The sequence below is a fragment of the Lissotriton helveticus genome, chromosome 1_2 (assembly GCF_964261635.1).
Source record: "Lissotriton helveticus chromosome 1_2, aLisHel1.1, whole genome shotgun sequence".
NCBI lineage: Eukaryota > Metazoa > Chordata > Amphibia > Caudata > Salamandridae > Lissotriton > Lissotriton helveticus.
Genome location: NC_136058.1, coordinates 356789670 through 356804942, shown reverse-complemented (window position 1 = coordinate 356804942; position 15273 = coordinate 356789670). Strand labels below are relative to the sequence as shown.

General features: G+C 44.0%; 1 protein-coding gene across 2 annotated transcripts in view; it reads left to right on the top strand.

The window, feature by feature from the left end:
• LOC144807917 (uncharacterized) overlaps window positions 1–15273 on the top strand; it is a 518345-nt gene that overhangs the window by 176933 nt on the left and 326139 nt on the right. For both annotated transcript variants that reach the window (XM_078673511.1, XM_078673510.1), the window contains exon 2: window positions 10509–10538. In XM_078673511.1, the coding sequence (XP_078529637.1) occupies window positions 10509–10538 (30 nt within the window). The remainder of the gene's footprint in view (window positions 1–10508; window positions 10539–15273) is intronic.

The following is a 15273-nucleotide window of genomic DNA, read 5'->3' as shown; positions in this document are numbered from 1 at the left end:
GCGCTGCTCTTCCCTGAGAATCACATTCTGTGCCCGCCCGACACCTCCCTTTCGCCCTATTCACTACCGCACCCTCTGACACTCCTCTTTCTCTGTGTCCGATTGTCCAGGCTATCAGCTAGCCCTGCAGATGTAGTTTATGGCCCCAGCTGTAAAGAATCACCCCTCTTCAAAGGAGTTATAGTAGATCAAGGCCCACACCCGATGAGATCCGTCACACCACACGTGTTCCTACTATCTGAAAACCATCCTGTATTGTGATTGGGGAGGGGACCGAGCCTGAAGCGGAAGATTCCAGGAATGACTCTTTGTACATCAAAGTTTTTACAATTATGTGTCACATTAAAAATATATAGCACTCCAACAAAGTAGTAGGAATATAAAACTTTAATAACATATAAATATATACAACAAAACAAAAACAGTAAAAACATTTAAACAACGAAGAGACCGTGGCAATTTCTTTTTAATTATCCAATAGATTTATTGAAATTGACAGCACCAATAATGAAATATTCTTGTCAGTAGCGGTCTGTTGTGCGAATAGTTCCAAGGCAGCAGAACGCGCTGAAATCTAGATGGCACGAAAGTGATGTCTAGTAAGTTGCCGCCCAGCAAAAAACGGCGTGGGGCGCCGCGGGGGTGAGTGAGTCCAGTAGGCACCACAGCTATTCTTACCGGCATTGCAGAATTACTGCTGGGGACAATGCCTGTGCTGTAGCAGGGTCACAGCAGAAACAAAAAGGATTCTGTTGAAGATGTTGTTGGTTTTCAATTTGAAAACAGTTCTGGTGTCAACTGCTATGCTAATGTAGTGGTTAATGTTTTGTTTTCTCTAGAAAATGTAAAAGAGGGGGAGGCAGTCCAAAGTTCCGTTAAAAGGGCAAAGGAAAGGATCGGTGGTTTGAACTATCAGTCAAAAAGGGGAGGGGGTACAATAATTTTTCCTACCGGGTCACACTGTGCTTTCACCGGAAGTGAGGTCTGCAGGATTGTAGTAATTCAAAGTGAGGCTGGCGCCAGCATGGGAGCGCCGACGTCCCGCGGATACAGTTTCGTCACTCCACGGGCGATCATGGCAGTCATTCCCCATCGGGGGTCGGAGACTCCCGCGGCTCCTCTAGAATCTTCAAGGTCGTGGAGGACTACGGTGGTGGAGTCAACCAGTGACCGGGCCATTTCTTTATGTTCTTGCCAGGTCGACCGCCATTTTGAGAGTTCGGCAGCTACCGGCGATCGCGGGGTCACATGAGCGGACGGGCTCCACCCTGCCGGGCGAGACGTTGCAGCATGGCCACAGTGGAAGAACCGTTATCTAGGTCGTTCCGAAACTGTGCAGCACTGTAGTTGTTAGGATGCCACCGCCTGGAGCGCTGAGGGTGCAGCTGGGAAGTCTCCACCTGGGGAGGCGGGAGAGGCCTGTTCGCACCGTCTCTCCCTCCCAGTGCACCCCACGGCGTCTCGCTTGAGATTTGTTATGGCCGGACCAGGCGATGAGGACGAGGGGGGGGTCGGAGGCATGTGCAAGACATCCCCCCCCAGTGTTGTCGCAGCCATTATAAAAGAAAGAAGTGTCCCGTCCGTCTTCGGGCCGGGCTTCCGGTGGATGTCGGCCGGACGCCCCTGGCTCTGGCCCCATGAACGGGTTTCTTGGTTTATCGGCTGCAGCCGGATCCCGTCGGCCTCGGCCCCCCGACCGTTGGTGGTCGGACCGGAAGAGCATGTGGCGGGACTACCTGCAACTCTCAAGGGCCACCGCGGCCGGACTGGGAGAGAGAGGGGAGGGTCGAGGAGACATTCCCCCCCCCTGCAACTGTTCAGCGTTGTAAAGGCAATCCCCTGGCCGGGTCCCGCTGGTCTCGGCCTCTCCTCCGGCTACACCCTACGTTAGGATCTCCTGGCCGAGGCGTGGCAGCAGGACCTGCCTTATATGGGCTGCTCCCGGCTGGGCGTAGCCGGAACCCTGCCCCACCTTGGAAGTTTCCAGAGTGGGGGTGGATGTTCTACTGACTTGCATTTTCCCTAGTCTATCGATTTTTTTGGCGTGGCAGGCGGTGGGACAGCGAGGGGTGATTTGGTTTCTCTTACTGTTTTTGTGGTCTCTCACCACTGGCATATTTTAACGTTTTCTTGTTTCTAGGACATTAATAGGTTTTATCATTACGTTATGTTATCGTTTCTTTGTTCGTTGTTTAATAAAAGTTCATGTTCATCAGTGGCCTACTGATTTTCGTTTTCCTATTTTTTTCTTTCCAGGTTGTTTCATGGTAAAGTTTCTGTTAACAGGATACAGTGATCACTTCGTTATTATTGCATATGTCCTTTTCACTAGGGGTGCTCTCTGGTCGGGCCAGATGACGTATCTCTAGTAAATGGTCCGGGTGAAAAAGGTGCATCAATCAGTGGGGAGTAGATAGGCATGACAAATTACAACGGGGGAGAACGGTCCGCATTACGTACCCTTTCACTACTTGCAAAGATTTTCCTACGTTTATTTGCAAACAGGGAATACCTCCAAAAAGAACTAATTCCCAAACAGTCAATGTTCGGACAATCAATCAATCAATGAGGAATGAAATAGGTACGACGTGTTAAAGGCTTGCGTTACCTACCCTTCACTATCTGCAAAGGGAGATAGAATATTCCTATTCTTCCTCGTTTGCAGGTAGAGAAGATCGTTAAGAGAATTAACTTCGAACAATTCAATGCTCGATTGAAACAATCAACAAGGGGTACTGTGAACACAAATGAACGCCGCTTATATACATACGCATTGCTATTTTCAACAGGTTGTTCCTAATGTTTCTATTTTAGCGAGGTCAAAAGAGATCCCATTAGTGGTCTACTGATTTTGCTCGATTCCTTTTGTTTTTTTACACGATTTTTCGCTATCTGCAAAGACTAAACAGAGTATTGCGACTCTGTGCTTGTTTGTAAATAGAGAATGAACCAAAGAGAACAATCAATCAAATGGAGAGAGAAGCAGGCACGACGGATTACAAAGGGGGAAAGGGCTGCGTTAACTACCCTTCACTATCTGCAAAGAGAGAGTACTCCTAATAGAAATGAGGGGTGGGGGGCAGCAATCAAAGCAGATCAGTGTGCATAAACACGAAAAAAAAAATTCTTACCACGTACTTGACATTCGACAGCTTATGATATTTGCTATTAAAAAACCATTGAAATTCACTGAAAAAACCATAGGTTATAGACCATATATAGTTAGGAATTAGCATTTACAAAACCTTGAAAATTCACTGAAAAAACCATAGGTTATAGACCATATATAGTTAGGAATTAGCATTTACAAAACCTTGAAAATTCACTGAAAAAACCATAGGTTATAGACCATATATAGTTAGGAATTAGCATTTAAAAAACCTTATTTTACTCACACAAAACCATTGAAATTCCATATATAGTTAGTTGCACTAACTATATATCGCGCACCCGCAATCCACTGCTGATGATGTCACATATTACATCATTCATGACATGGTCAGTGACATCACTGATGACATCACTGATGACATCTCAAATGACATCACTGATGACATCACTGATGACATCTCATTTGACATCAATGACCACATCACTGATGATATCATTCATGTGACAATACAATGCATCTCTTCCCACTTTAATATAACCTCTGTTACACCCAGTGTTAAATACAGAGTATAATTTTTGAAACCATTGACACACCAATACTAGTTACTACATACGCACTCAGTGATTCCTATGTTTACACACACATTCACTCATTTACCCATACAATCATTCATACATACAATCACTCATTTTTACAACACTATCATATGCACTCATACACCTATACAGACTCTCACACTCTGTCACTCATCCATGGAGTTACTCACACACCTAGTCAGTCCTGTAAAGAATCAATCACACTTCCATTTTCTAATCTATACAGTTAAACATAGAGCACCTTACATTTTGAAACATATACTAACACATAATTACTCTCTTATACAATCATTGATACAAGTACACATTGATCTGCACAGAGTCACACACCTCCCAGCCAGCCACACACACACTCAGTCTCCCATACAAATATTTGGGCAATCAATCAATAACCCATATAGTTACTCATATAGCTACTGATCAACACATGCAGCAGTTTACAGAACAACAGACATAATGATGCACAAATTAAGACAGTTTAGTCACTAACCCATGCACTCAGTGAGACACATTTAATCACTCACTCATACAGTCAGTCACGCACCTACTAAATCCTTCATCCAGACACTTCTACATCTACTCATTCTTCAATATGTAAAACATATTTAAACTTTACAGAAACACACAGTCACTGGATGATGTCATCAGTGATGTCATCAGTGATGTCATTTGAGATGTCATCAGTGATGTCATCAGTGATGTCACTGACCATGTCATGAATGATGTAATATGTGACATCATCAGCAGTGGATTGCGGGTGCGCGATATATAGTTAGTGCAACTAACTATATATGGAATTTCAATGGTTTTGTGTGAGTAAAATAAGGTTTTTTAAATGCTAATTCCTAACTATATATGGTCTATAACCTATGGTTTTTTCAGTGAATTTTCAAGGTTTTGTAAATGCTAATTCCTAACTATATATGGTCTATAACCTATGGTTTTTTCAGTGAATATAGATATATATTACCTACCGGCGGTCGCCAGTAGGGAGTTCTGGTTAGGACCTAGTTTCCATAGGAAATGCATTTTTTGGCATCTTTAACACTGATTGACAAATCTACTTGTTACTTTTGATCAGCTCAGGTCAGTTCCTGTCTTGAAAGTTTCAGGGTGGTTCATCAAACGGGGGCCGAGAAAAAAGGGGGCCCCAAACGTGTTTTCCCCATGTTATTTTCCATAGGAAACTTTAGACACGGCTACCGCCCAAACTGCTGAACGGTATTACACCAAATTTGGCAAAAACTGTAGCCCTTGTTTCAGAAAGAGTCCTTTTTGTTAAATTGTGTAAATCCATTCAGTAGTTCCTGAGAAATTAAAAAATAAAAGTTGGAAAATCAATTTCCCATAGGAAACTTTAGCCAAGACTATAGCCCGAACTGCTGATTGGAATTACACCAAATTTGGCAAAAAGGTAGTGCTTCGTTCAGAAAGCGTCCTTTTTTAAAATGGTTTAATCCATTCAATATTTGCTGAGAAATAAAAAAAATAAAAGTTTCAATATCTAGGGACGCAGTGGGTTTGCGAACGCTCCCGATCGCGAGCTTAACTGTGATAGGCTGCCAACACTACAAACCAGGAAGTGTTGGCAGCCATCTTGTAGAACAGAGTCACAAGAAAACAGTGAAACAAAGGTGAAAAAAAAGAGAAGGGGGCAGTGTATAAACAGCCTGATCCCCCCAATTTTTTGACACTCATATGATGCTCCTTTGATTATCTTCTGAATTCATGAATTATGATGATATAAGAATAGCGCATTGTGTGACACTTGTATTGAATAACATGTTGTTTTATCCACTAGACGATGGCAGCCATGGTTGCTTATGAATTGTAGTGATTTGTGACCATCTTCACTGTCGATGAATTTAATTCCTTCTCTGATTTCTGTAATTGTTTTCTTTAAATTCTGCTTTGACAGTAAGCACACTGACATTGATATAGGCGACATGCCGAAACGCATCTGTCAGTTTCCGGAGACTTGCAGAGTACAGTTTTAATTGGATCAAATACCCGTGAGTGCACTTGTTTTTTGGGTTGACAAGGATTTCTCAGCCAAAGTGGTTCTGTGTATCGCGTCTCACCACCGCAGGACTTTTCGCAACTGGGACGTGAGGTGCGGCGATGGTGGACTTGAAAGTGTGTAGCACTGGAAAAAACAAAGGTTACAGAGATGTTATAGTTTGGAAAGGAATAAAATAAACCTTTGAAATTCATTGAACAAACCAAAGCTTACAGGGACGTTATAGTTAGGCTCACCCCCGCAATGCACTGCTTATGACCTCACATATTACATCGCTCATGACATGGTCAGTGACATCACTGATGACATCAATGATGACATCTCACATGAAATGACCAATGATGATGTCATTCAGTGACTGTGATTGTTTTAAACATGTTTGTGAGTGTTAAATATATATACCAAGGTGTATTGGTGAATTAGTGGGTGTATGAGTGCCTGTATGGATCCATTCAGAAGAACGAGACTGACTGTATATGTGAGTGATTAGGTGTCTCAGTGAATGTATGTGTGAGTGACTGGTTGTGAGAATCTGTATAAATGTGTCAGTTGGTGTCTAAGTGGCTGTATTGATGAGTGATTGGCTGTCTGAGTACTTGTATGATTGTCTGAGTGTCTGTATGGATGAGTGAGTAGGTGAGTTAGTGGCTGTATTGTTTAGTGAGTGTGTGTGTGAGGGGCTGTATGGGTGAGTGAGTGTGTATATGGCTGTGTGGGTAAGTTGATGTGTCAGTGGTATATGCGTAAGTAACTGGTTATGTGACAGGCAGAATAGGTGAGTGATGGGATATATGAGTGACTATATGCGTGAGTGAGTTAATGTGAGAGTGACTGTATTGGTCTGTGTGCGGCTTGTATCAGTGACTGTATAGGTGAGTAAATGTCAGTTTCTGTATGAGTAACTGAGTCGGTGTGTATCTGCTTGAGTAAATAGCTGTGTGATTGACAGCGTGAGTGAGCGAGTAGGTGTGTGAGTAGTTTTTGGGTGACTGACTCAGTGTGTGAGTGGCTGTATGGGTTTATGAATGCATATGTCAGTGGCTGTATTAGTGACTGAGTGGGTGTATGAGTGTCTGTCTAGTTGAGTCAGTGGATGTGTGCCTACATCTATGAATCAGTGAGTGGGTTTTAACGTCCCTGTAACCTTTTTTTTTTAAATTCTCATCCTAACTATAATGTCAGTTTTTAAAGTAGTAGTCCTGTTTGCAGAATGGTGGAGAAAGAGGGCTAGGCCTGTGACCAGCCCTCAGGAATCCTGTTTTGTAGGGCTTAAAAAAGGTACCAGGATGGCTTTGTGGGCCCCAAGGTCCCTCAGGAGTAAAGTGCACTTCATCACCCAACCACTAGTGTGCCAGAAGGTGCGTTTGCAGAGTGATGGAGAAAGGGGCAGTGGTCTCTGAAGACCTCTTAGCAATGCCACTGTGTGGGACTCACATGGAGGAAACGGGAGGGTTAGTTAGCCCCCAAGGATGTCCTTGAAGGCCTGCTGCCCCTCCTGTTACCTCCAGTAGGTACCACACAGCAGGTTTGCTGAGAGGTTATCAAAGTCCACACCCCTTTCTCCCCCGCCTCCTGGCACACTACTAGTAGGGGTATGAAGTCCCCTTGGCTATTGAGGGTCCTTGGTGGCCAAGTATCCCTCCTGTTAACTCCATTAAGTCCCACACAGTGAGTTTGCTGAGAGGTTTTTGATGGCCATGCCCCTATTCTTCACCACTTTGCAAACACGCCTCCTGGTGCACTACTAGTTGGGGTATGAAGTCCCTTTGGCTCTTAAGGGTCCTTGGGGACCAACTATCCCTCCAGTTACCTCCGGTAAGACCAACACAGCTGGATTGCTGAGAGGTTGTCAGAGGCCATGCTACCTTTTTCCACCACTCTGCAAACATGCCCCCTGGAGCACTACTGGTTGGGGGAAGAAAACCACCTTTAGTTCTGATGCCCTCAGGAGTAAAGTGGAATTCATTCCCTAACCAGTAATGTGCCAGAAAGTGTGTTAGCACAGTGGTGGAGAAAGGGGGCATAGCCTCCAAAGACCTCTCAGCAATCCCCTAGTGTGGGACTTACTGGATGTAACTGGAGTGCTTGTTGGCCCCCAGGACCCTCTGGAGTCAAGGAGACTTCATCCTCCAACCAGCAGCCCCCAGAAGGCACATTTACAGAATGTTGGAGAAAATGGGTGTGGCCTCCATCATGTTGCCGAGCTTTTTTAGGAAAGAAAATCATTTTTTTTGTAAGGGAAGGGGTCTGCATAGCCTCTCTTTTCTGGGCTGGTTTTGGCCCTGGGCACCATCCCATCCCGGGGGCCAGGCCTCTACAGTGCCCTGGTCCCACCCAAGGCACCGTCTCTCCTCTGTTAGGGTCCACGGGGGAGCCTCCCGGTCCCTGCCAGCTCCCTGCATCCTGCAGTAGCCAGCATTGCTTTTGGACAGTGGGAACTGCTTCTGTAATTCAAAAGCAATTCTCCTCTGCTTCGAGTAAGCAAGAGCACTTTACATGCCCTTCCTTATTCGAAGAAGAGCGGAGTTTGCAATGGCTTGGCTTGATCATTAATGCTCCCGCCTAGCCATAGCAAACTGCAGTGTCTCGGGGGTGGGCAACCCAGGGCATTGCTGGAGCTGCAGGTACATGGTGGCAGTCCCCGTGGCCATGTCTGGCTACAGGGGTGGGGTTGCACTGGCTTCTCACTAGCCTGGGGATGTGGTAATCCCCGGAATCTGGCAAACTTGTGTCTTTTTAAAAAAAAATCCACAAATCTGCTGATCCAATCGCAAATATGAGACAAATTAAAGAAAATGCTGTTGGCAGGGACCCTGTGGAACCCCCACCATATCTGCCCCTTTTTCTTTTCATTTTACTTTTTGGGGGGATTTGGCTTCAAGCCCAGCTCCAAGATGGCTGCCAACACTTTGCGGTTGAAGTGTTGCCAGACAATCAAATTTTAGTAGGATCCACGAATCCACTGCAAGGACTCACATCCCCTGAATTCTATATTTTTAAAACTGAAATATCTTTGAAACAAGTAGAACGGATTTACAATAAAATCACAAAAAGCACACTTTCTGACCCAACATCTAGCTTTCAGCAAATTTTGTGTAATTCCATTCACCGGTACGTGCTGTAGTCGTGTTCCAAAAATTATATTTTGCGCACCATGTCACCTCAATTTGGATCAAGATTTTTGCAAATCAGTCTTGACCCTGCTCACATTGGACAAGTCCTGCAGAAACTGCCAAGCCTGCTCCTCCCTGAGCTAGAACACAAGCAACTCAGGACCAGTTTTGCCCAAGTAATGGGCTTATCATCTGGGTACAGCTTGGTTCAAGTGACACAGTGTGCACGAGACCCACATCTAGGAATACCAGGGCAGCAAACTAAAGTACACAAAAATGTGATGAATGGAATGCTTGCATTTTTCTTAGCTCTGCTAATTGCTCGGGGCACATACCAGACCATTATTATTTTACTCAAAATGTCACCTCAGTTAGCACCCAGCTATATGCAAATCAGACTTGACAAGGCTCTAATTGGAACACCCCAAACATATTTATTTTGCATAACAATCTATAAGGGTCTTATAAGTAAATTAAATGTGCCAATTAGGTCTAAGCTAATTTTTCCATATTTAGGGGAGTAAGCACAATTGTTGTAGCACTGGCTTGTAGTCATAAAGCCAACAAAAACAGGTTCATTTAAAATTGGAGGAGTGAAGGCAAAAGGTTTGGGGGTGACCTTGCAGACAGGGACAAGTTCAACAACCCTCTTATGCCACAATGTTTCTGACCCTGAAATCAGGTACATTAACTCCACACCCATTCAGTACTAAAGCAGAGAACCTTCAGAAGCAGTGACCGGACTGTGTATGATTTCTGGTAAACCCTACCTTTCTGGGCCAGTTGCCAACAATAATGCCAGGGCTCAATGCCAAGCTACACTTTTTATTTCTCAATTTTACTGCTGGTTCTTCCCAACTAGCTCCATTTTCTTTACACTTTCTGACATTTCGGTACTTTCTCTGCTATTTCATCCTCTAGTTTTCGTGGGCCTGCCTTTCAATCCACATATTTCTCCAGTCTTCAATCTCACAGCTCTGTCTTGTTTCTCCTTTGTTTTTCTCCAGTGGTTACAATGTCTCACATTTCACTATCTTGTTTCCATGCTGCCTTCAGCACGTTTTCTTCTTTTCCAAAGAGATTTCTAAAGTAATCACTCCTTAACTATCAGCTTCCACTTTCTTTCTCCTCTCTCTTGTAGGCTTCTTTTCAGGCATTTCCTGCAAATGCAGAACTCCTATGTTTTCTCTAGTGTATTTCTTCCATCTCATCTGTCCATTACTCTCCTTTCTTCCTTCATGAATTCTCTCAGGTTGCCAGTGATCTCTATTAAGTGTTGTGCTCCTATAGCAGTCCCTAATATCTTTCCTTGTTCTTTGCCCGTCTTGATCTGCTTCCAATTAGTCCTCTGCACTCTATCGGATCACTCTCACTCCTCATCTGTCCAAAAGCTCCTACCTTCCCATTTTGCTTGCAGCACTCTCTTTCCAATTCTCATCCTTCTCTTGCCCTCCCTTCAGTGGTAGTCTACAATCTCACCCCTGTATTGCTCAGCTGTCTCCACTCTCTCCTCTTCCTCCTCAGCTCTCTCCAGTACATCTTTCTTCAGTGGTCCATGGTCTTCCCTCTTCTGGGTTGTCTCTCAGCAGTATTTGTGTCAGCCGTCTACACTGTTTTTTCTCCCACCTCCTGATGATAACAGCCTTTATTTCTTCTCTCCTCTCCAGGCCTTCCATGGTGCAGCTTGGCTCTTGCAGGTATGTTCATCTATATGTATTTGATTTATTAAAAACAAGAGGTAACATTTTCCAAGTCAGGCATAGCTCATGATGGATGGATGCAAGTATAATCTGATTGTAAATGTTAACAAAATGTTCTAGCCTACAGAGGAATAACTGTGGAAGGAACAGGTAAAAGGCTGTTGCAGCATATAATGTTACATTCACTACAATTACACACTTCTTTTTCTACAATGGAGCAATCAGATTATAGGACACATGATGTTACCTGATCTCTAGATTGCACTTAACAAGCAGGTGTTGAGCTCTTCTCCTTAGAAGAATGTGAGAAGGCATTGCACACTTGATACAATTTAATACAGTGGAAAGCTGACTTCACTAAACTAGTAGTTTGTTTTCGCCAAGTTGAAAACAAGGCTAAACTTACTAGAACTGTTACCCTAAATGATCAGGGAATAACTTAAGAAAACAAGACAGTGAATTTAAAATGTCATCTAATGTGTAATAATGCAAAGGTTTTGGTAGTATGTTAAGCATGTTTAAAAACAATATTTCAATTCCTTCCTTTTTATCATCTGATGAAAACCCACAACAAATCAATATTGGTCAGTCTAATCATTTAAGCTTGAAGATCAACATCATTGCAGTTTTTATTCTCTAAACAACTGTTGGCACCTTTGTTTATAGCAACTGCATAAGTAGGGGCAAAGCCTTTACTTCAGCTGAAGTGTTGAATAGTGGCTGTGCATAGTTGATATAACAATCTCTGCAAGATTCATGGCTACTGTTATTTCAAAAGCCTTCATTCACCAATTTTGGATATTCCTGATATGTAAGAGCAAATAGTACTACCCTGCCTTGCAAAGTCTATTTTAATCTCATGCAAATTCCCTGACCTGAAGTTCTAGGTTTGCAATTAGAACATTCTGACACAACTATGTTGCAAATGTTTCCCCTAAGTCGCAAGGACAAACTCAAGGGCCACATCACATTTCCTTTTGTGTGCCCATATTTGGCTTGATTTATCCAATGCATCCTTATCTCCAGAATGTATCCCAACCACCAGCAACTAGGCTGGAGATCACCTATCTTAAAGAAATCCAATGGTGATCCATGTCTCATGGACAATTGTATACCTATCACTAACCTCCCATTGCTGGGTAAGAAAATAGAGGAATATATGGCACGATAACTAAACAGTAGCAAACAAATTCCTCTTAATCTCTTCACAATCAGGACACAGAACTGGAACGGTCATGCTGGAGGTCCTAAATTACATTCTTTGCATCCTAGCTGAAGGTAAAGCCTGCCTCCTGGTATTACTGTGCTTGTCGGCAGGCTTCGACACAGTAGGCAATGATCTGCAACAAAAAACCCTGAAACAAAGGATGGGCTTAGGAGACTGAGGGCATCATTAAGATGCCGGTCGGTCAAACTGCCCGCCACTTATTTGGCAGTCAGTAGATCCCTGACAAGCATGGGGATGGTCATACCGCTGCATCACAATTCGACTGCCCGGCTCACGGTCAGAAACACGGCGGAGGCATACTGTGGCCTTGGGAAAGGACATGCCGATGCGGCGCAGCATCTCGTTCACATTTGCGCACCCTGTGCCATGCACCATGTTGTGCATTGCACATGTAGGTAAGTATGTTATGTTAACTCAGATTTGTAATCCGCATAATCACGGAAGGTCTCTTAGCGCTATGAGAAGGTAGCCAAACCCATCAGCAGTTACAGAACAACGCTTAGAGGGATTTTATGTTGTGTCCAAAGCCTCCCTAAACAGCAGAGCCTTGAGTTGTTTCCTGAAAGGCAGGAGTGCCTGTTCCTTGCAGAGATTTTCAGGCAGACGATTCCATAGTTGGGGAATTAAAACAGATAAGGTTCTGCCGCCATTAGTTGAGGTTATGAACCGAGGGTGGACCAGGAGGCCTGCCTCGGATGACTAAAGTGTACATCCTGGCACGTAGTACCATAGACGCATAACGCTACAAATACTACTAATTGTTGGGTAAGTGGGATGATACCTGCACACCAGAAGAAAGGAGGAACGCCTTTTATTCCTCTACCGTTTTCCCACAATGGTTCATGTCAAGCTTGGTATGCCCTTTTGTTTGCATATGGAAAGCATTCAGAAGGTGGAATAATTTTTCAATTTAATAAAGAATGTTACCAAGATGAAGATGGTTATCCTCAAGCTAAAGAGACTAAATGGGAATGGGATGAATACCAACCGGACAATATTTCGACACCTAGGGGGCGATTCCGATTCGGGAAAAACCGCTCCGAATAGCCGTTCGGAGCGTTTTTCCCATACGAATCGTACCCTGCAACGTACCCCGTACGTACGATGAAGTACGATTCGTACCAGGAGCCGTACTCCGTACAAGTCGTACAGAGACCGTATGAATCAAATCCCCATCCGAATCTCCCTCGGAACCCGCTGTACGCGACATCTGTACGGTTCGTGGCTGGTTTTTATGACCCAGCAAATACGATACGTGTCGGGTACGCACCGTACGACCCTTTTTCTACAGGAGCTGAAAACAGCCGTAAAAGCAGAGTTCGTGCCGAAACAGGTACGGAACGGCCCCCTCGGTTACGGTGCATACCCCCCATGATCGCAGGGGTATGCACCGTACCCCATGATCGCAGGGGTACGTACCGTACCCCAGGTACGCTGGGTGTACGCACCGTACCCCATGTATGCTGGGTGTACACACCGTACACCCAGCGTTCATGGGGTACGGTGCGTACACCCAGCGTACATGGGGTACAGTGCGTACACCCATTGTACATGGGGTATGGTGCGAAACCCCCATGATCGCAGAGGTACCCACCGTACCCCTGCGATTATGGGGGGTACGCACCGTACCCCTGCGATCATGGGGTATACGGACCGTACGGTGTGTATGTGTTTGTGTGCTTTTCCGTACGACTCGCCCTTACATGACGTGGACCGTATGAATTGCGTCCTCATACCCCGGTCCGGATCGTACTCATCGGGTCGTACGGCATGTGTATGAGTCGTACGGCATGTGTACGAGTCGTATGGTTCACGGTTTCAGCCTTGCAATATGTACGGATCACGACGATTCGGATGGATTCACGGAATACGGGTCGTACTACGCGACTCGGACGGAAGGGTACGATTCGTACGGAGAGGGCTCCGGATACAAATCGTACGGACGTTTTTTTTCCCGAATCAGAATCGACCCCCATATGTCTTTACAAATGTGAGAACGATTAAAAATAATGGACTTTTTGTGATATCTGTAATAAGAGCAAAAGCAGATTTATGTATTGGTTGTTCTGGAAGAATTCCTGTAGGACAAAGTGAATGTATTACTGTAATGAATATTTATGTTATAAATAACAGCAGCTTCACCTCATCGCACAATACATATTTCGTATGTGGTAATAAAGGATATTACCAATTAATTGTTGGGTGGTCAGGGGTATGCTACATATCATTTTTATTACCCCCTGTGTTTTTGGCACCTGCATCGTATCATCTTGACTTGAAACTGTGCAAAGATATTTCTAAGAATAGATATAAACGGACAACAAGTACTGATGATATTGATCAGACGGACACCGCTCTACAACAATATGTCGGGTTTGTTCTTCTTTGTGGGTGCTGCATTGAATAGCAGAAAAATTAGACGATTGATTTGTTTAGTGGAAGCTGTCACCAATCAGACAGCTATAGCACTTAGGAACATTACAGAAGAACTGCAAATTGCGAGAATTGTAGCCCTCCAGAATCGGATGGTGCTCAATGCAATTTTGGCTAATCAAGGTGGTGCATGCTGCATCATCGGTAGCAGTTGCTGCGTCTTTATACCTGACCCCTCACCTTCAGTTTATGATGCAATATCTAAGTTGCATAAGATGGCTGCAGACATTCACCCAGAGACTGGTACATGGACATTTTCAAATTGGATATGGACACTCTTTGTTACTTGGGGCTGGAAACTACTGACCATTCTATGTATACTACTGGTGATACTATTTACACGCTCTACTTGTATACAATATGGTCCCATGCTTTGCTCCATATGCATCACTGTTTGTACACCTGCTAAAAGAAATATTGCAAAAGAACAACAAATGCTAAATAGTGAAGTTACTGCGATAATGAACATCAATGTACAGGATGCAGATCCAGATTACCCTAGACAGACAAATGTCTTCAGCAAATGCTGAAAGGGTCGTCTGTGGTAATTTAGCAATGATTAAGTTAAGCATTAGCAGAAGACATCTCTTAATTAGAGACTATCTTGTCCATTTACGGAATCTATTTTGTATTTCTGTCGTCAATTTTGTTTGCCATGTGCTCTGTCCTACTTTCCTGTTAACTGCTCTTGAAATCTGCCTAGAGACAAGATATATTTATCCTCTACTGCTTTGCACATGCCCAGTTCAGCTTACAGCTGTCCCCAACTTGTAACTGTCAAGATGTGTCCACCAGAATTAGCTAACTGTCAGCCCTTCCCACTTGTTGCTAGCACACTCTCTGTATGACCTTATATGTATCTGAAACCATCAATCTGTGCCTTGTACCACCTTCATTTGAGCCCCTGTTTGGGTATAAAAGGACCAAGCTACTTCTGTCAGTGTGCTACCTCATATTATACCGAAAGGTGTTCTGTGAATGTAGTTCCACCTCATGAGGTTTAATAAACTCTGTCTTTTCTATTCCAGTTTTTGTGCCAACTTCTTTCTATTGGTCTAAGGACTCTAAGCA